The 20704-nt window shown below is 64.4% G+C and overlaps 2 protein-coding genes across 5 annotated transcripts in view; one reads left to right on the top strand and one right to left on the bottom strand.

Moving 5' to 3' along the window:
* Positions 1–6112, top strand: part of PLPPR3 (phospholipid phosphatase related 3) — a 6854-nt gene extending 742 nt beyond the window's left edge. Inside the window, exons 2-8 of one of the 3 annotated variants that reach the window (XM_040461828.1) lie at positions 437–557; positions 3036–3221; positions 3308–3449; positions 3558–3753; positions 3854–3911; positions 3993–4166; positions 4628–6112. In XM_040461828.1, the coding sequence (XP_040317762.1) occupies positions 483–557; positions 3036–3221; positions 3308–3449; positions 3558–3753; positions 3854–3911; positions 3993–4166; positions 4628–6004 (2208 nt within the window). In that variant the 5' untranslated portion in view covers positions 437–482 and the 3' untranslated portion in view covers positions 6005–6112. Of the gene's footprint in view, positions 1–12; positions 58–436; positions 558–3035; positions 3222–3307; positions 3450–3557; positions 3754–3853; positions 4167–4627 lie in introns of those variants that run through there. The other 2 variants (XM_040461829.1, XM_040461827.1) reach the window with 2 other exon arrangements.
* Positions 6113–6441: 329 nt separating this feature from the next.
* Positions 6442–18893, bottom strand: PTBP1 (polypyrimidine tract binding protein 1). Of its 2 annotated transcripts, XM_040461830.1 has the most exons (15): positions 18772–18893; positions 16068–16098; positions 12783–12858; positions 12457–12629; positions 12230–12376; positions 11962–12132; positions 11758–11868; positions 11504–11678; positions 11171–11248; positions 10303–10451; positions 9129–9162; positions 8605–8697; positions 8302–8518; positions 8141–8218; positions 6442–8053 (listed from the first exon to the last, which is right to left on the bottom strand). In XM_040461830.1, the coding sequence occupies exons 1-15, from the start codon at positions 18777–18779 to the stop codon at positions 7921–7923; spliced, it is 1674 nt and encodes a 557-aa protein (XP_040317764.1). In that variant the 5' UTR covers positions 18780–18893; the 3' UTR covers positions 6442–7920. The 2 variants fall into 2 exon arrangements, with proteins under 2 accessions (XP_040317764.1, XP_040317765.1); XM_040461831.1 differs by lacking the exon at positions 11171–11248.
* Positions 18894–20704: the final 1811 nt, after the last annotated feature.

Raw genomic sequence — 20704 nt, 5'->3', positions numbered from 1 at the left:
CCGCAGCCCCCGCCCCGCGCGCCCGCCGGCTCCGCCCTCCGAGCGCCCGCGCGCCAGGTGAGGGGCCTGCGGGCCGAGGGCCGGGGCCGCACCCCTCTTCCGGCCGCCGGGACCCTCCCTTCCCTCCCCCGTCCCCCGCCGCGGGCCTCCCCACCGTCCAGACGCCGGGGAACGGCCCCCGTCCGGGGACTCCTAAAACCAGGCCGGCCCCGCCCTCCGCCGGGCCCCTCCCGACCCCCGATCTGGGGTGTAGGGGTGCCGGCCAGCAGCTGGGTTGTTGGGCAGGGCCGCAGTGCGCGGAGGGGAGGCCGCGGGGACACCCCTCCCCCAGCCTCAGTTTCCCTGGGCGGTACGGCGCATCTTTGCCCGCCCCTCCCCCCGCAGGCGCTGGGCACCGGGTCCCCCCAGGGCTCAGACTGCGCCGCCCCTCCTCCAGCGCGTCTTTGTCCCCTCCAACCACGGCCTGTGGAGCCCGCGGCACCATGATCGCGACCAAGGAGAAGAATAAAACCCCAAAGGACAGCATGACGCTTCTGCCCTGCTTCTACTTCGTGGAGGTGAGGGGGGGGCGGGGGGGGGGCGGTGGTCCGCACTGATGGGGGCGGGGCAGAGGCCTCTGTGGCGCACGCCATCGGGGACCACCACCCTGAAGGACACGGGTGGGCGCAGCGAGGGTGCCTGGTGAGGGGGCCTGGGGGGACTCGGGTTCTGCAGGATGAGTAGGAGTTCCGGAGGCACACCCAAAGCAGCAGCCGGGGCAAATGACCGAGGTAGGGGTCAGTGGCTCACCTGGAGGGGCTGGAGCAAGGCGCCGGGGTGGGGGGCATCCATGAAGGGGCTGGGGGGATGCCGGCTCTTCATGCAGCACGTGGGCTTTGCAGCCTGAGGGTGCAAGTTCAAATCCCTCCTCTGTTAAGGGGCCGGTGCCCTTCCCATAAGCGCGCTCACAGAACAGGGCTGGCACGCAGTGAGGGAGGGCTCTGTGAATGTTCAGAAAAGTAAAATGTCATAGACGCAGTCAGCCGGCACATACTAAGTGCTGATGATGGCACAGGGTGACGTTTACCCATCCTGGGACAGCTCTTTCAGCACCTCCTAGGACGTTCCTGTAGCCATAGTCTTCCCCACTTGACCTGCCAGGGAAACCCAGTCTGTTGAGCGGTCCAGGCAGGGCGTGGGTGGAGGAGTGGGGTCCCCAGTCCCGAGCAGACAGCCCTCCACGCAAGTCACAAAGCCAGTGGCTCACCCCCCGGCCAGTGGGTCCCTGCGCACAGGCAGAAAAGCTGTCTGTCAGATTTGTATTTAAATCCCCATCATAGTAGCTTCTACCTCCTCAGGGTGTCAACGTCCTTGCAAAGCAGCTCCCTCCCTGCGTCCTCCTCAACCCCCTGCGGTCACCTGGGTCCCTCCAAAAAGTGTCCCACACCCACTCAAGTCTGTTACATCTGTATCCCCTCCCCTTTTAAGACAGGTTTCTGCTCTTGGCTTTTTTCTAGTGGAAATCTTTGCTCACGGCTGACTCCGTCCCTTTTCACTGCCGTGTAGTACTCGAGCCCCGAGTCACCGTCCCCACGGAGCCGGGCCTTCAGGGGCTGCCTGGCCTTTGCTCGTGTCACGCACGTCCCCGTCAGGAAAGCCCTTTGGTCTGTCTCACCTCGAACCAAGAGTGAGCTTATCTGCAGATAACATCCCTGGGGAGCACGCTTGGTGGCTCAGGAAGCGCCCCAAATTCCCCCCTCCACACCCCCCCCCGCCACCTTCGAGGCCACGGTGTTTTCCTTACCGTCTGCGCCAGCGCTGTGTTAGCGGTGTTTGGAGCCTGGCTGGCCCGTGGGACGCAGAGCCGTGTGTGTGCCTGCTCTCATCGTGAGTCTTAAGCGTGTCTACGCACACGCACACACGCCTTAAGTCCGTGGGCAGGACGTGCTCGTGGATCGTTTTCCTCTGGGCCTGATATGCTGTCAGTGTTCCCGTGCCTGGGTGAGGGTCTGTCTCCAGATGCAAGGACAAGTGGGGTGGCACACGGAGACCCCCTGGGGCTGGTTCCGCCTCCAGCGTGGCCCAGCGGGGAGGAGATGGGGCCGAGGGCCGAACTGGGGAGCCAGGCCGGCGTCACAGCCGTGGCCACGCCGCTCGGGAGCTCGGAGTGCCACGGGGGCATCGTCAGAATCACAGTTTGAAGGACCCTCTTGCCGAAGGAGTTGATTTGATGTGCCCGGGCCCCACGCAAACCCCTGCCCGCAGCCCGGAGTGCCCTGCCCGCCGCGGCCCAGTTGCGCTAACGGCCACGGGGAGGGAATCACGAGCTAGCGTTGACTAAAGGCTGGTACTGTCCGTGTACTTACTCGCCCGGTCCTACGTCGAACCTGGAAGGTGGTGACCCTGTCATTCCGTTACCAGCTGGGGAAACTGAGGCACAGGGAAGCAGTGGAGCCAGGATTCGAGCCTGGGCAGGTGGCTGTGAACCCCTCCACTCAGCTGCCTTGGGGCACATTCCTGCATGCAGCAGGCACTCAGTAAGTGCTCTCTGGACTAGAGCCCAGCTCCCGCGGACCCAGCTTCGGCAGTTTCCCTCTGGGGACCCCCCCCCCCCGGCCAGGGCTGGACAGAGGCCGAGGTGCCGTCCAAGGCAGGAGTTAACGCGGAGGCCTCTTGTGGGCCCCACCCCTGTCTGTTTCCTCGTCCATCAAATGGAGACCGGCATCTCCTGAGGCAGCCAGGCCTCCCCCCCCCCCCCCCGGGCGCCTGCCCCAGCCTGGACCCTGCGGGTGTTTGGGTTTGAGACCCTTGGAGCGGAGGAGGGAAGGTGCAGGTCACTGGGAGTCGGCTCCGCCCAGATCTGAGCCCAGTAGCTGCTCGTGGCCCCAGTGAGCCGGAGGCAGGCTGTGATGGGTACCCGGACGGTGTGCGGGGCGGGCAGGTGGCTGGACGGCCCGGCGGACGGACGGACGGACGGACGGCAGCGTGGGTGGCGGACGGGACCGAGCTCACGTGGTGAGCCGGGCTGTGGTGATGCCGGCCTCCGTGCCCCGCAGCTCCCCATCGTGGCGTCCTCTGTCGTGTCCCTGTACTTCCTGGAGCTGACTGACCTCTTCAAGCCGGCCAAGGTGGGATTCCAGTGCTACGACCGGACGCTCTCCATGCCCTACGTGGAGACCAACGAGGAGCTCATCCCCCTGCTCATGCTCCTCAGCTTGGCCTTCGCTGCCCCTGCGGCCTCGGTGAGTCCCCGGCGCCCGGCGCGGGCCGGCCTGCGGGCACCGCCCCGCGGGGCGCCGGGCTGAGCGCCTGCCTCCCTGTCGGGCAGATCATGGTCGGCGAGGGCATGCTGTACTGCGTGCAGTCCCGGCTGTGGGGCCGCGGCGGGGGCCCGGGCGGCGCCGAGGGCAGCATCAACGCTGGCGGCTGCAACTTCAACTCCTTCCTGCGGCGCACCGTGCGCTTTGTGGGTGAGTAGAGGCCCGCGGTCTGCACGCGGCGGTCGGGCGGGGCGGGGCGGGGGGGGGGGGGACCCGGGGCCCCCGCCAGCTCCCGGCCCTGACCCCGCCGCCCCGCAGGCGTCCACGTGTTCGGCCTGTGTGCCACGGCCCTGGTGACCGACGTCATCCAGCTGGCCACGGGCTACCACGCGCCCTTCTTCCTGACGGTCTGCAAGCCCAACTACACGCTGCTGGGCACGTCGTGTGAGGCCAACCCTTACGTCACCCAGGACATCTGCTCCGGCCGCGATGCGCACGCCATCCTGTCTGCGCGGTGAGCTGCCCCCCCCCCCCGCCCTCCCCGGCAGATGGCGGGGTCCCGAGGCGCGCGGGGCCGGGCCGGGCCTGCGGGGCTCACCTGTGGCCTCTTGCAGGAAGACCTTCCCGTCGCAGCACGCCACGCTGTCCGCCTTCGCTGCGGTCTATGTGTCGGTGAGTCCTGGCCCGCCCCGAGCCCGCCGCCTGCGGGGAGCCCGCCGCTCGGCTCTGACCCGCCCCCCACCCCCCCGCCAGATGTACTTCAACTCCGTCATCTCGGACACCACCAAGCTGCTCAAGCCCATCCTGGTGTTCGGCTTTGCCATCGCAGCGGGCGTCTGCGGCCTCACCCAGATCACGCAGTACCGCAGCCACCCCGTGGACGTGTACGCGGGCTTCCTCATCGGCGCTGGCATCGCGGCCTACCTGGTGAGGGGGCGGGGGAAGCCCCCGGGGTGGGGGCAGCTCTGAGGGAGCGGGGTTGCCCCCATGGGGAGGTTCTGGGGGGGGGGGGGGGGGGGGGGGGAGGGGGGAGAGGGGGGGAGGGGGAGGCGGGGCGGGGGGGGGGGGGGGGGGGGCGGGGAGGCGGTCTCGCAGGGAGGGCCGGCCCCGGGCGAAGTCGGGGGTGGGGGGCTCCGAAGGGGGAGACCTGGCCCTGCCCTGGGGACTCTGATGAGTCTCCTCCCTCGGAACGCCGGAGTCAGAATCTCAGGGGCTCAGACCTGCCGAGTGCGCAGAGCGGGAGCGGCCTGACCGGAATCTGCCCCTGCGGGAAGGGAGCGGGACTCCCCGCTCTGACCGCACGGGGAGGCCAGGCTTCCCGCTCGGACCACCTCGCAAGCCTGCCGCCCGGGGAGAACCCTGGTCTTCAGCCCTCGCCTCACCCTCAGGCCTGCCACGCGGTCGGCAACTTCCAGGCCCCGACGGCAGAGAAGCCGGTGGCGCTGGCCCCCGCCAAGGATGCGCTGCGGGCCCTGACCCAGCGGGGCCACGACTCGGTGTACCAGCAGAACAAGTCCGTGAGCACCGACGAGCTGGGGCCGCCAGGGCGGCTGGACGGCGTGCCCCGGCCCGTAGCCCGAGAGAAGGCCTCGCTGGGCAGCCTGAAGCGGGCCAGCGTGGACGTGGACCTGCTGGCCCCACGCAGCCCCATGGGCAAGGAGAACATGGTCACCTTCAGCCACACGCTGCCCCGCGTCAGCACGCCCTCGCTCGACGACCCTGCTCGCCGCCACATGACCATCCACGTGCCACTCGACGCTTCTCGCTCCAAGCAGCTCATCAGCGAGTGGAAGCAGAAGTCGCTGGAGGGCCGTGCCCTAGGGCTGCCCGATGAGGCCAGCCCCGGGCACCTGCGGGCGCCCGCGGAGCCCATGGCGGAGGAGGAAGAGGAGGAGGAGGAAGAGGAGGAGGAGGAAGAGGAGGAAGAGGAGGAGGAGGAGGGTGAGGAAGGGGGGCCGGCCCCGCCCTCACTCTACCCCACGGTGCAGGCCCGGCCGGGGCTCGGGCCTCGGGTCCTCCTGCCGCCGCGGGCCGGGCCGCAGCCGCTGGTGCACATCCCCGAGGAGGGGGCACAGGCGGCTGGCGGCCTGTCTCCCAAGAGCAGCGCCGCCGTGCGGGCCAAGTGGCTCATGATGGCGGAGAAGAGCGGGGCGGCTGTGGCCGTGGCCTCGGCCCAGCCCCGCGTGGCCAACCCGCCGCGGCTGCTGCAGGTGATCGCCATGTCCAAGGCGCCGGGCGGGCCGGGCCCCAAGGGGGCGGAGACCGCCTCGTCCTCCAGCGCCAGCTCCGACTCCTCGCAGTACAGATCGCCCTCGGACCGCGACTCGGCCAGCATCGTCACCATCGATGCGCACGCGCCCCACCACCCCGTGGTCCACCTGTCCTCGGGTAACGGGCCCTGGGAGTGGAAGACGGCGGGGGGCACGGCCAAGGGGGCAGAGGGCGAGGGTGGCTACGAGCTGGGGGACCTGGCCCGTGGCTTCCGCGGTGGGCCCAAGCCGCCAGGCGTGTCCCCCGGCTCGTCCATCAGCGACGTGGACCAAGAGGAGCCGCGATTCGGGGCCGTGGCCACGGTCAACCTGGCCACGGGCGAGGGGCTGCCCCCACCGGGCATGGCTGACGGGGCCCTGGGCCCGGGCAGCCGGGAGTCCACACTGAGGCGTAAAGCTGGCGGCCTGGTGCTGGGGGAGCGGGAGGCCACGGGGGAGGCGGAGGCCGAGGGCTACTATCGCAAGATGCAGGCTGTCCGCAGGTTCAAGGACTGAGGGGGAGGGGTGGGGTGCCGCGTGGGGCGCAGGTGGGGACCACTGGGCGGGCGGGTGGGGGCGGGGGGAAAAGCACTTCGTGACCAGACAATAAAATGTCGACACCCACTGGAGTCCCGGCTGAGTCACTGTGGTCCAGGGCCCCCACGCACACGAGGGCTGGGCTGGGGGGGGGGGGATGGGACACAGATCTCACGCTCCTGGACTGAGGCTCATGCACACAGAGTGGGGGGTGGGTCCGGCGACACCACACTTCCCTGGGCTGGGCGGGGGTGGGCAGTGGTGTGGGGCCTTCGCCCCTGGGAGGAGACCCTTGGCCCCCCCCCCCCCGCCACCTCATCAGCTCCCCCAAACCCCATCCCCGTCAGAAATGAGAAGGCTAAATTCACAGAGGAGGAAACAGCAGTGAAGACAGAGGCGGAATAAAGGGAACCGAGTGCAGGATGCAGAGACATTTATTCAAAGTCCAGCAGACAGACTGGCCAGCCGCCCTCTACAACGTGAACAGGAAGAAAAGAGCCTACAGAAAAGGTAGGAGTTGTAAAATCGCTTTAATTCGGTTCTCTCTGCATTACAAGCCGTCGGGGCGGGCAGTGGAGTGCCTCGCTCCCGGCACAATACTGAGCCTGTAACTGCGGTTATCAAAATATACATCTGCGTCACCTTTATAAAAAACCACGTTTGCTGCCCCTCGTTTTACAACAGGTATAAAAAATTATAAATATTTACACCCTTGTTCCAACCCAACACGGAAACTCGAGGGTCCAGACCCGAGGGAGGGGGCTGGCCAGCACGGGGTCTGCTCGCAGGGGAGCCCCTTGGACCCGTGAGTGCAGGACGACGTGTGGGAGACAGTTAAGACTCAGGGGCCGCTGTCCCACCTTCTGGGGCCCCAGCATTAGAGGCAGACAAAAAAACAAACAAAACTTTGGTCCAAAATTTGCAGGAGAAAGGAAACCCTGAAAGTTTACAAGTTTAAGAGCGCTTTTCCCCTGGACAGGGAACAGGTTAGGTGTGAGTAAGGCATCTGGAGGTGGTGGGCAGGGCCGGCCTGGGGCCTTGCGGGAAGGGCCGGGGCCCCAGTGGGTCTGCCCTGGAAACTAGATCCTGCCCTGCGACTTCATTACAAGGAATAAAATAAAAAAGGACAGTATGTAAGATCATACCACAAGGAGGAAATTGAGATTATACTCATACCATTTTTATCATCTTGCTATATAAAAAGTTACTTAAAACTATTTCTTTTGCATATAAATGAAAAAAGATTAGAATATTTGGTCAACTGGAAATATTGCTAGGCACAGATGTCTGCAACTGCATCAAAGCATAATACAGAGATTACGGTGAAAACAGAGCTCCGAGCTGAAGGAGGACGGGGCCGGTGCCCTCGGGGTCTTGCCCCAAGTTGGGGTCCCGGGGCGGGGGTGGGGAGAATCACACACTTGATTAAACAGATCAGGGGGTGCCGGCTGGTCCCTGCAGCTCGCAGCCTCCTGCTGCGCCAGGCACATGATCCCACGCGGGAGGCCGGCCCACCAGCCGCACCCCCCCCCCCCCCCTCCCCCCCCACCGTGGGCCCTGGCAGAGCAGCTGGTTTTAAGGCACAAGAAAGCCGAGTCGAGGTTTGGGAGCGCCCACCCCACAGGGGCTGCAGAAGGCACGGGCTTGGGGGGCTGGGGAGGGAGCGGGGGGCGCACTGTCCACTCGTCACCAGGAGCCTGAGGCCGGCACCCCATCTCCCCAGGGTGAGCAGGGTCGATCAGATTTAATTTTTTTAAAAACAGGTAAACTGATTTCTCTTTTAAAAAAATAAAATCTCTGGTCTTTTAAGGTCACTTCAGCTGCTTTTTAAAGTGGCTTTTCTCTGGAATGATGGAAGTTGTGGCCAGGCGCCAGCAGGCCGGTCCCTGGCGGCCCTAGATGGTGGACTTGGAGAAGGACACCCGCAGGTGGTGGTTCTCGCCCAGGTCGTGGTTGTGAAGGTCAATGAGCGCCTGGATGGCCTCCTCCACCGAGCCCATCTGGATCAGGGCCATCTTGCGGTCCTTCCTGAGGGACAGACAGGGCCAGGGGCATTGGGGGGTGGGTCGGGGCATCGGGCAGGGCAAGGAGCTGTGGGGGTGGGGCGGCACTCACTGGAAGAACTTGAACCCCTTGACGATCCCGCCGTTGCTGGAAAAGAGGATCTTCAGATCGTCCTCAGACACAGAGGGCCTGCGGGGAGAAGAGGGGTCGAGGGGTCGGACGCTGGTTCTCGGGGAGGGCCCAGGGGGCCCCAGCCCACACCCGGCACATACGGGATGTTGGAGAGGTGCAGGGTGGCCGAGGGCGGGAAGATGTTCTGGAAGTTCTTGGAGCCGGGCTTCTTGAAGCGGTGCAGGGGGGAGTTGCCGTAGTCCTTGGTCAGGCCCTGGTCCTCCTGGCCCTCGCGGGGCAGCTGCACGTTCTGGTGCTTGGACAGCGTGATGCGCACCGGCTTCCCGTGCAGCTTGTGGCCGTTGAGGTGGCTCATGGCTGCGGAGGCGGTACGCTCGTGACCCCGGGCCCCACGCCCGGCAGTGCCCGCCCACCCGCCCGCCCCGCAGGCCCCGGCCGCTTACCCAGCTGCGCCTGGCTCCCGTCCGCCATCTGCACCAGCGCGTTCTCCTTCTTGTTGAACAAGATCTTCACCCGCTGCACGTCACCGTACACGCCTTCGAGAGCGCGGGGACAGGGGCGCTGAGCCGCCTGCAGCCCCGCCGCCACCTCCCCCGCCAGCCCCCACGCCCCGCACACCCCTCGCAGGGCTGGACTCCCCGAGGTTTGCTCATTCTGCCTCTGGCACCTGCGTCTAGTCCCAGGGAACGGCACCAGAAAACTACCTTCAGCAGAGAGGTCGTAAACTCCAGGAAAGGTCCACGGCCAAGAACCGGCACTTTAGCATGCTACCAACACGTTTAACTCTTCGAAAAGCATGCAGGGCAATAAACCATGCGTCTACCGAGTCAGAATAAATACGCAAACCGAAGGCAAGCCACGTAACGAGGCAGAATGCCCGACTGCAAACTCATAGTACATCTTAGGGCGTAAAAAATAACCTCAATTAAATGAAAACAAGGTAATAAAAGTGTGAATGATAACATACCGAAAAGAATAAAGAGGCTTTGGGGTGTGACTCTCTTTAGAGGACAGCAGAGCAAGGCAGCGAGGGACAGGGAAAGGGAGAGGTCAGGGGGCGAGTTGCCAATCGTCCACCACGAGGAGGCAGCCCCACAGGCGTGCAGGTTGATGGATGATGAAGTTGTCAGGATGTTAATATTCAAGGGCAGGTTGGTTTCCGGAGAGCAGGGTTTGAGGGGGAATTTTGTTTTTTATTTATTTATGTTTTGTTTTGTTTCAAGCAACAACAGGAAGCAGAAGTGCCGTGCAGTCAGTTGGCAAAGAAATTCCGGATCAGGGCAAGAAAAAAAATTGGGAAAGGGGAAGGGGAGAAAAGAAAAAAAGTAGCAAAAAAACACAGGTCAGTAAATACATAAGAAACACGAGTGCTCCATCAGTCCAGATCTACACACATTACAAGTCACAGGTCCACCTCGCAAACGCAGGCAGGAAAGCGCCCCCCCTCCCCGCAGCGAGCAGCAGGAGGGCGCGGCCGGGACCCCCAGGCGGCAGCCCGGCTCCCAGGGGCCCTGGCCTCCTGCTCGCTGCGGCGGGCGGGCCTCTGAACAACGCTCACACAAGCACGAGGCGGAGCGAGTCTGTTAGTGGAGGCTTCGCTAGGGTCCGGCCGCCCCCGGGCCAGGAAGTCACAGGAGGGGCAGACAGATGAGAGACAGTCTGAAACGCTCCTTGAAGGCGGTCCGTCCCACCTTTCCAGAGTGAGGGACCGTGAGCCCTTCTCAGCTCACCCGAGCTCCCTCTGAGCCAAACTCTGCCACTGGGACGGGCACGGGTTTCGCCATCCTGGGGACCTCAGCTGCAAGGCAGCGTCCCCCCGACAGAGGCACCCGGCGGGCATCCAGACCGCGTCGTGTCTGGCTGGAAATTTTAAGGACTGCTTTCACATATCAAAGCGTATCTCGACCCTGCGTCTTACGGAATCGGAGACGTAAGCCGAGGCGTAAAGGCAAACGAGAGAACACTGAGCGCTGAGGCGGCGGCAGCGAGCGGACCGGCACAGAGGGGTGCCGCGACCGGTGGGACCCCGGCGCCTGGGGCCAACAGGAGCTCAGCCCGCTCCCCTCTGCACTAAGACCCACTAGCGTAACACCCCCGCTTGTGCTTCTGGGAACGACAGCCTGGAGAGAAGAGGCACGTACCTCGGGGTTGAGGTTGCTGACGAGCAGGACAGAGTTTCCTGCCCCTGCCAGGCCGGGGATGGCGATCCGGCCCGCCGCCGCTGCCGCCGCCGCCGCCGACGGGATGGCCAGAGGAGCCAGGGCCCCGTGCACGTTAGGAACAGAGAGGCCTGGAAAGGGAAGGGAGGTCGGGATGTGAGCAGCAGGGCCAGGGGTTCTGCTGGGAGGCGAGTGCAGGTCCTGCCCGTCTTCACGCAGGAGGAAACACAGGAGGCGGCCGCGGCCGTGCTCGGCCCAGTGCCCGCTTCTGCGGCCTGCCGGCTCCTCCCGCCTCTCCTCGTGGCACAGACCGTGACCGCCAGGTTTGGCCCCATCTACATGCGCCCAACAGTACAGAAGCTCCACTCGGTGGATGCACAACGGAGCCCCGGACGGGCCTCGGCCGTGCGCGCATGCAGGCGCCCGTCACCATGCAGACGACACCCGGGCGGGACGCGGCAGGCCCGTGCCTGTCACAGGAGGGCAGGCTGGCCCCCTGCGAAGGACGCTCAGGTGTGCCCCCGCCCCGGTTCATGCCGCTCTGCTTACCGGGCCACTTAAATTCATCTACTAGGGACACATCCCTCCAACCACCGTGCGCGCTCGTCCTCGCCCGGGAGGTGCTTTAAGGGAACCAGACCAGAGACTCGGGGGTTAGCGGATTCTCTGCACAGCCCTGTCCTAAGACTGCCCTGTCCAGGCTCCTCAGGGAACCCAGAGACCCGCACCCAGGGAGGCGGGCTCCCCCCGAGACCGAGCCCACGTCAGCTGCCCGTGGAAGCACAGCTACTGGAAAGGTGTGTGGGCATGCACGATCGACGGTGGGGACCAAGGTCAAGTGTTTGAGTACCTGCAGCTTGAGGAATTGCAAAGGTGGGAGGGAAACCAGCTCCTGCATACGGAGAGGCTGACATTATACCAGGCGCACCTAGAAACAAATGAGACACTAATCATCGCACCCACCACCTCCGCCGCGAGCAAGGGCTGTGTGTGTGCGTGACCCCACACCCAGTGGGCAGTCTGGGCCGGGTGCCGTGCTGGCCATCTAAGGAGCAACAGGCACCAACCTCCCTGGGCACAGAGTCGGCGTCACGGGGTGCCTGGGGCATGGACACTGAGCTACGTACACATCCTCGCCTCCCACGGCACACGGTGGTCCTGGGCACCTTGCCGGGCGTCTTACCGAAGGCAGCAGCCATGGTCTGGTCTAACGAAGGCTGGCTGTCCCCGGAGGGCAGGTCAGGGCGTGTGTAGTCACGACTCTTGTCGTTGTTGTACTTGACGTTGAGGCTGGTGAGCTTGGAGAAGTCGATACGGAGGGTACAGCAAGCATTGTAGATGTTCTGCCCGTCTAGCGACTGCAAGGACACACAAACCGTGAGGCGCTGGGGGCCGGGGGGCTGGCCCGGGAGGAGGCATCCCGGGGACCCTACTCACCAGCTTGGCGTGCTGCGCGCTCACAGGGTCGGCGTACTGCAGCAGGGCTTGAAACTGGTTGTTCTTGGTAAACGTGATGATTTTCAGAACCGTGCCAAACTTGGAGAAGATCTGCAAGAGAAAAGAGTGGTCCCGACCTCCGCCCAGGGAACCCCACGGCCGGCAACAGGACCGGGGGCGGCCGCACGCCCCCAGCCACCTCACCTGGTGGAGCACGTCCAAGGTCACTGGGTAGAAGAGGTTCTCCACGATGATCCGGAGCACCGGGCTCTGGCCAGCCATGGCCATCCCCGCGTCCACCGCGGCAGCCGAGGCGGCCAGGGCCAAGTTTCCCGACTGCACTGAGTTCACCGCCTGCAGCGCCGCCTGGGCCCGCTGTGGGGGGAGGCGGGAGGGGGGGGGGGGGGGGGAGTTATGGCCAGCTACTCTCTCCCCAACTCCACCCCACCGCGCCCCAGGCCCGGCAACGCACCGCCTGGTTGGGTGAGCTGTCCGTCTTGAGCTCCTTGTGGTTGGAGAACTGGATGTAGATGGGCTGGCCGCGCAGCACAGGGGTCACGGACGTGTAGTAGTTCACCATGGTGTTGGCGGCCTCCTCTGTGTTCATCTCGATGAAAGCCTGGCAGGACAGGAACGTGAGCCAGGCCCGGATTCCTGAGCCTTCCCAGGAAGGGCACTTGCCTGGCTATCGGCAGATACCTGATTTTTCCCTTTCAGCATCAGGAGATTGGTGACCTTCCCGAAGGGCAGCCCCAGAGAAATGACCTCGCCCTCGGTGACGTCACTGGGAAGCTTCCGGATGTGGATCACTCTGGAGGGCACACCTGCACTCCTGTTGTCACCCTTGAACTTCTTACTGTCGTTCCCATTTGCTGACGGAAAAGCGGTGTGTGAGGCATAAAGCACCGTCCAGACTCGAAAAACCCTGTGCCCGGAACCAGCTTCCTCCGCGACTCCAGGAGGCCGCCAGCGGATGTCCCCTGCCCACCCACAGCCAAGGGACCGGGGACTGCGCGCAGAGTTACCTGCAGAAGCCGAGTTGCTGCTCATGATAAAGGGTCCGTTAGTGACACAGGCAGAGAAGAGCTCGTCGGATCCCCGCTGAAAGAAACAGGGGGTGTGTGGAGCAGAGCAGAAGACCAGGCACCCTCCCCAACACCCGTGTCCACCTCCCGTGTGACCTGCTCTTGAGAAAAGACCGCACCCCAAACTGACCATTTCTCCCCCGCGATGTCCTCGCAATCCTAACCCCAAGACACACTGCTCCTCGACAAAGCAGGGGCGGGGGGCCCAACGCCTATGGCGCGCGTTCACGCGTCACGTCCACCCCACGCTCTGCAGGACCTTCCCGCGCACACAGGGCCTCGCGCCAATAGCCACACGGGGCTGAGCCCGGCCCGGCTGTCCTAGAGAGCTCGGCTGTAGCCCTGCCCACGTCAAGACCGTGGGACCGTCTTCGATGACCACGGGGCTGCTGGCAGACTCGAGGAACAAAGCCCCCTTGTCGCACTGCAGCCACCTGCTCAGCCACAGGGCCCTGCCCTATTTTCCAGGCGTCTAAGGAAACCTGAGCCTTGCTCTAGTCGCTGTCGGACAGAAATACTACCTGCTCTCCCTCCGTGCTGTGGGCGGCGCTGTGCAGTGAGGGGCGGGGACCCCGGCTCCCTGGGACTTGTGACCTGCCCCTCTCTCTTGCCACGTGCTGCGCTCCATGTACTGGAGTCAACCCCCCAGCACCACGTGAGACCGACCCTGGGTCCAGACACCACGAGGCGTCCCTGCTGCCAGGTGAGGCCCGAGGGCAAAACCAGCCAACACAAGGTGAGGAACCGCAGGGGACCAGCACTCCTCAGTTGGGGGCCCCGCGGGCCCAAGGACCCAGCTCCAGCCGCACACTCCCGCCGCTCGAGGCTCACGGGCTTTAGCACCGCGCCACCAGGAACCACAGGTAACCCCTCAGATCCCCTGGATTCAAAACTGGCAGCCAGAGAGGGTCTCGGGGCCTCGGCTGCCCTGGCAGAAGGGGAAAGAGCAGCCCATCTGGGCCCCCGGGCCTCCCCCTTCTCCATGTGCTTCCTCCTCAAGGACACCGTGTCTTCGCTCCTCTGCTGAGCTGCCTGCAAACATGAGCGCACAGCACCCGGTGCCCCAAACCCTCCAGAACCTCCCAGCCCAGCAGCTGATGACAGCGGCCGAAGGAAGCTAGAGGTTTATAAACTGCCCTTTGGGACAAGGACCGGGAACCGGCTGCCCCAGCCACTGAGACAGCTAATGTGGGCCTGTCCCCAAACCGAAACCCCTGGACAGGCAGGAACCCACACAGGTCCCCCACAGCCCAGAGCCCTGGAGCCCAGCGTCCACAGATCCGAGGGAGGACCCGCGTGGCTCCACCCGAGGAGCCGCCGTGGCTCAGGAAGAGGACAGACTCCCTTCCAGGCTGAGGTCTGGCACGGTAAAGGGAAGTGTTAACCACCAGCCAGTTGCAACCTATCACACCCCAAGCCTCCCGAGTCACGGAGGCCAAGAGAAAAGCCGGCAGGGACCCCAGGCAGGCCCGTCCACATCCTACCCGTCAGAGCCACAGGACAGCCTCTTCCTGCCTCGGGACTAAGGAGCCCGGGCCCTGACCTGCCCCCATCTGCCGGCCACACACAACCCTCACAAGGGCATCTTGGCCCCTGCTGAGGACCAGCAATAGGTGGGACCGGGACTCCCATGAGCGGCTGCATCCGCGTCTCTGTGGGCATCGTGCTCCCTTGCCTACTTACACCCTGCTCCTCTCCCAGGACACAGACCCCCCCCCCCCCCCACACACACACAGCGCAGGGACACGCACGGACCCCCAGCTCAAGAGGCGCGGATGTTTCGCAGGGCAGAACCTCAGGCACCAGAACACCACAGGCCTTGTGACTGGGGCACAGCTGGGCCAGGCCCAGGGACCACCCAACTGCCTCCAGCAGAGTTCTTCCCACCCCACGCTCGGGAAGGCCACTGGGCATCAGCCCTCAAGTCAACTAAGCTTCGAGAGAAACCAACCCTCAAGCATGTACTTGCTACTGGACACGGCAGGACCACCTTTCCTTCCCCCGAACACCAAGTATCCCTGACACCTGGACGCCAGCCACTCACTCCCCGCATAGCCGCTTCTAAACCCAGGAAGAACCACACTGCCCTCCCAGTGGGCCGGGGGGTGCAGGTTCAGGGGGGCTGTACTGGCAGGAAGCCCCTGCCCGCACCCCCCAGGAGCTTCTGTCTGTGCAGGTGGGATTCTGGAAGCACAGGTCTCCTGGAAACAGGAGGGCCAGAAGGAGACCGTTCCGACAACAGCCGTGCTAGAGCTGTTCCGGCTGGAAAGCGGCTCCCACAGTAAGGGGAGGACAGTCTGCAACCCAGGCGTTTTCTGGGATCGTTACAACCCCCTCAGACGACAGTCCCTCTCCCCTCTCACCACCTGACAAACAGGTTTTATCTGCAGGAAGATCAGGACAGGCAGCGTGTGAAGACAAGAATCCACTTGGGAAAAGTGAAACCCAGCCCAGGCACGGCTGCCGACTGACCAGAAACCAGCTGGCTGCCTGCTCAGGTCACTTGAGCCACCTGCAGGGAGCCCAGGAGCCATGGCCCGAGGAGACTCCCCCACCTCCCAGCACGGAGCCCAGGAGGTGACCAACTGACCGGCAGTGCTTACTGATCATCGGGCCCAGGGTTCCCCCGGAGGCCACGTGCCTGCGCGTGCACATGCCTGGCCTGCAACCGGGAGGGAGAAGCACGTGGCCCCCCAACTTCCCGTGGGGACCACTCTGTGTTCCATCGTCTACCTTTCCTGCCACTGGCGTTGAGAACTAACACCTTCCGCACAGAAGGGACACAGCGCTCTGTGTCCCTCAGCTCACAAACACCAGAATTTCTCAAAACAACTACCCAAACCACGACGCCATCAGAAGTAGCCCCAAACTGCCCCAGAGCCCCCATACCCCCTCCAATCTCACCCCCCACTCCACAAAGGGCTTGGAGCATAACCAGATCTTGACTTTTCCCACATCAAACCAAGGGCACTCAGAACTTTCTGGGGCAGACGCCCCCGTCAACCCCACTGCACACATTCCCTCCTAACCCGTGAGCCGTAAAGCAGGACTCTCACGGGCTCTGAATTTCAGGGCAGGTGCCTTTTCTTCTGAAGAGCTAGTGAGCCCACTGGGCAGAGGACAGGGCCTGCAGCCTGGATGCCTCGGGAGCACCGGAGCCAGAGGTGGCGCGGGCAGATGGGCCCAGGCCACGAGCACAAACTCAGGCTGAGCAGAAGTACCTACCTTTGTACCAACTGCTATGTCTGGGACGATGCTGCAGAGAGAGAAAGAAGAAAGCTGTTAGCCAGGTGCACTGCCGGTGTCCCCACTGTCCCAGGGGTGGGGAAAGCCCACAGCCCCTGCCACTAGGGTGTCGGGAGTTCCCCATGGCCACCAGCGTGGCTGGCTGCTGACTGCACACCCCCACCCCCACTAGAACCTTTCAGGCAGGGAAGTGAGCCGTCGTCCAACTAATCTCAACTTGAAAAGGAGCCACCATTGTCTTCCAGCCCCCTCCCTCCCAGCAGGACCCCAGGCCCCGCCTCTGGACCTGTCCGAGGACAAAGCTGCCCCCTTCAAAAGCCCCAGGAGGGACCCTTGACGTTGTTACTGAGGTTCAAGTGCCGTTGTCTGCTTTCTAAACACTGGAAGCGCTTAGGAACGTTTCTGAGCAGGGACGGGGCCACAGAAAAGGCAGCTCTCAGGCCCCAGGTCAGAGCTTTAGCTCCAAGGGGAAGACAGGGGACTCCACGTCCCACGCATGGAAGGTTCCGGGGAAGGTGGCAGCTCGGCTCCAGTGAACAGATAACATTAACACAGGTTACTTATCAACCTGGCTCCGCGTGACCGGACTTTCTCCCGCCTCGGGGGCTGGACGGAAGCAGGGCTACCTGAGGGTCCCCAGGCCCCGTGCGCCTCAGCTGCGCGCCAGCTCCTAGAACGGCACGGCGAAACCCTCTCCAAGGGCTGGTGCGCGGCAACCGTGAACCAGCGAGGTCCTAAGTGACTCACGGAGCATCCGTCCAGAAAGGGAACTGAGTCAGCAACGCCCCCCACCGGGCCACCCGCCTGCCCGGTGGATGGAGCCACCAGCCTCAGCACACGATGGCCCCCGTCACCTGGCCGAAGACAGGTGGTCCCAGACCCCGCGGCAGGCCCTGGGGCAGCCACGCGCACCCCCTCCCTGCACAAAGGCCAGCTTCCCTGTCCAGCTGGGAGCCCCTGGTTCCTGCCCTCCGGGAGGCAACTCCCAGGACCCAAACCCTGGGGTATCGGGACCCCAAAGCACTGGCCTAGTCCTGCTGCCTGCAGCTGTGGCCTGCTGTCTTGCCATCATTCCCCTCGAGGCAGGACCTTTGCCTCCTCACCGTTAAAAAAAAAAAGAACAAAAAACACCTCACACCCCGACAGCAACACGTTCTTAAAAACCCTAGTGAGCCAAGAAAAAACTTCCCAGAAAAACCGAAAGAATGAAAAGCATGCAGCTTCCCGGCCACTAACCCAGGGCGACTCGCGGCCTCCTAGTCCCCGGGGGGGGGGGGGGGGGGGGGGCGGAGGACGCTCCCACAGGAAGTGTTTCACGGAGGCCGGCCTTTCCTCACGCGGGATCTGAGCCCTGGCGGCCCGCCGAACCGGCACGCGGCCTCGGAGCGCCGTTTCCCGAGACTCCAGACCGCGACCCCGCCCGGGGAACACGTCCCCCCACCAGCTGGCTCGCTGGGGAGGGGGTCCCAGGGGGAGGTCCATCCCAGGCAACATGGAGGACGGACCGCGAGATCATGCCCACCACGCCGCAGCAATCTTTCTAAGGAGCTGGATTAGATTCCGCCCGAAACCTATCATTTCAGGCCCGAGGCACACGAGGCACGTGACCCTCCAGGCATTTTAACCAGCTCGCCCCGCCCCGAGGGCCAGACGGGGAGGAAGGAGGGCTCGAAGCCCACTATCAAACAGAGTTAAGCAGAACTCTTGGGAAGCCTCAAACTTTAAAGAAGTGGCACCTCCCCCTCGCCCACGGGGATACGACAAACGGTCCCCCGGACACGCGGGATGGAAGTCACACTTTGAAGCGAACTTCATTTTCCGCAGGTCCTGGCATTTCTCCCCCAAGACCAGAAACCTAACATCTGAGAACAGTTCTCGGCGCCGCGGGCAGGCCCGGTCTCCGCGGTCGGCTCCGGCTCGGGGAACCGCCGGCCCGGGGCGCCCCGCAGGCGGGAACAAAGGGGGGCGGACGGGCCCCTCCCCGGCCCCCGGCTCGGGCGCGCGGCCATCCTTTGTGGGTAGCCGGGGAGGGGCCGGGCGGCCGGCGGGGGCGGAGGAGGGCCCGCGCCCTTCCGGGCAGGAGGGCGGCGTCTCCGGGCCGCGCCTGGGCCCGCGGCGGGCTTGGGGGGGGGGGGAGCTGGAGGGGGGCGAGGGCAGAGTCCGCGCGGCGGGAAAGACCGCGCACGCGCAAAGCCCGACAGGGGCGCGAAGAGCTGCGCACGCAAGCGCGGGGGCTCGACGGGGAACGGGAAGGGCCACACGGGGCACGCGCAGCGGGGGGGTACGGGGAGCTGGAAGGCTCACAAGAGGCGCGCGAACACTGGCGCGTGCGCGCGGGACATGGACGGGAAGCGGGAAGGGCCTCACGACTGCCGCGTGCGTTCGGGTTGAGGCGCGCGGAGGCCGGAAACGAGCAGGGCTCGAGGGCTTGGCCTGCACCACTCTTCTAAGCCCAGGGGGCACTGCCCGCCTGGCGCTTCCCTCCCCCACCCCCGCCGCCTCCGGCAGCCTGCCCCGCGCACTCACCCCAGGCTCAGGGAAGGGAGGGACCCCGGAGGCGCCCGCGAACCCGGGCGGAGGAGGAGCGACGCGCGGGCCACGGCCCCGAGAAGACCCGGGCGGCGGCGAGGGGAAAGCTGGATCGCCGGGAGGTCGTCGGAAACCGCGGAGAAGCAATACTTACCCGTCCATTGCACACAGAGGAGACCCGCAGGGGACGGAGTGGAGGCGCCGGAATAGCAGGAACCGACCCAACGGCTCCGAGTTATAGACTCACAAAATGGCGGAGACGCCCGAACACGTCCCCCGCGCGCTCTGCCCATTGGCTCCCGCCACGGAGAGGGGGCGGGGCGGGCGCCGCGGGGCCCTGCCAGCGCCTCCCAATGGCTAGGAGGTCGCTCGAGGGGTGGAGCCAAGAGGGATGGCAGGCGACCATTGGAGAAGGCGGCCGTCCGTCGGGGCTCGAGACGGAAACGACCCGTGGAGACGGGGGGAGGGGAGAAAAGGCGGGATCACGTCACGGAGCTTGAGCCAGTAAGCTAGCTGCGCTCCTGCGTGGGGCTTTGCGGGAGAAGCCATCTTGAGAGTGGGTACGTGGCGAGTCCGGCCGCGGGAAGCGTGCTTTCTACCAGGCTGCCGCCATCTTGCAAACGGGCAGCGGCCGTCCCTGGGCCTGAGGGTAGAGGGAGCTGTGTCGCCATCTTTGGGTCGGGCAGAGAACCTACGGGGCTCCATCTTGCTTTTGGGCACGTGGCCGAAAAGCCTGATTCAAAAGGAGACCTCATTTTTAGGTTAGCACGCGGGGAACTAGAGGCCACTTAACGCGTCCCAGACTAGCTAGGACTCCGTGTCCACTGCTGACCTCCGAGCGTGCGGGCGTCCTTTGTTCACCCCCAGAGCAGCCAAGCCCGACCGCAGCCCTGTGCCCCGGCTGCAGGGATGGGGAAACTGAGGTCCGTGGAGCAAGGCGGCCCCCGCCCACCTGGGAACTGAGCCCGGGACGCACACAGCACAGTCTCGCTGTCATGGGGCATCCAGGCAGGGACGCATGTCCATCTCAGCAGCCAAAGAACATCCTAAACATTTTTCTGAGAGATGATGGCAAGAGTTGTACATGGTTGTGCGTGACAGGGGTAACCCTTAGGTCAGCGGGGTGGGGGGCGCACGGGACCAGTGAGGGAAGCACTCAGGAGACCCTGCGCATGGTGGGCTTGGCGCAGTACTCGCCGCTGAGTTGATGCTCAGTAGGTGAAGGACACCGGTGTGACTGCTATCTGTGCATGCTGAGAAAGGGGCCTTCGGAGTGGCGGGTGACGAGAGAGAGAGAGAGAGAGAGAGAGAGAGAGAGAGAGAGAGAATGAGAATGACATTCGTTGGGTCTGGCCAGCAAGCAGCAGTGCTGGGAGTCGGGGGACAGCGCCAGCTCCAGGGCAGCAGCCCACCCGGCGCCGGTGCCAGAGAGCTGCCGCGCATTTCCACGGGGGCCTCCGTCCCCCCGCACGCAAGGCCATCTGTAGCCCCAGAATCGCCAATCGGGAATGTCCCGGTGGATTTAGGAGAATCTCTGACACATTCCCGTGGATTTGCTCGTCCGGAACTGCCATTTGAGCTGTGCTCTGGGTACCGCGGAGCTAGCTGCTCATCTTCCTTCTCTCGGGAGGGGTGCCAAGGGTGGCCCCTCCTTGACGGCAGTGGGGACGGAGGGAGACGCCGGAGTGTCACAGCACAGGGGGAGAAGAGGGCAGCTGACGCTGCTGGAGTGTCTACACTGTCCGAATTGTGTTAAAACCCACTTCCAATCACAGCCCTCCCAGGGGTCCTGCCTTGCTCAGGGTGAAAGCCCCAGCCCAGTCCAGCGGGCCCCACACGGCCGGCCACCTGTCTGGTTCTGGCCTAATTTACACAGGCCTCCAGTATTTGGCTCGTCCCTTCAGGAGACTCCTCCCCAAATGACACTACTCTCTCCTTCACACCCCTGCCCCAGGGCCTTTGCCAAGGCCCCTCATTAGAACAGCTTCCCCAGTGTCTTCTGGGAACGTTGAGGGTAACATCCCTCATTTCCACAGCGCACTGGAGCTCCTTGAAGTAAATTAGAATTCATATTAGGTAGAAAATCC

The sequence above is a fragment of the Herpailurus yagouaroundi genome, unplaced genomic scaffold, assembly GCF_014898765.1.
Source record: "Herpailurus yagouaroundi ecotype Mexico unplaced genomic scaffold, PumYag 295, whole genome shotgun sequence".
Lineage (NCBI taxonomy): Eukaryota > Metazoa > Chordata > Mammalia > Carnivora > Felidae > Herpailurus > Herpailurus yagouaroundi.
This window is presented reverse-complemented; position numbering and strand designations above follow the sequence as displayed.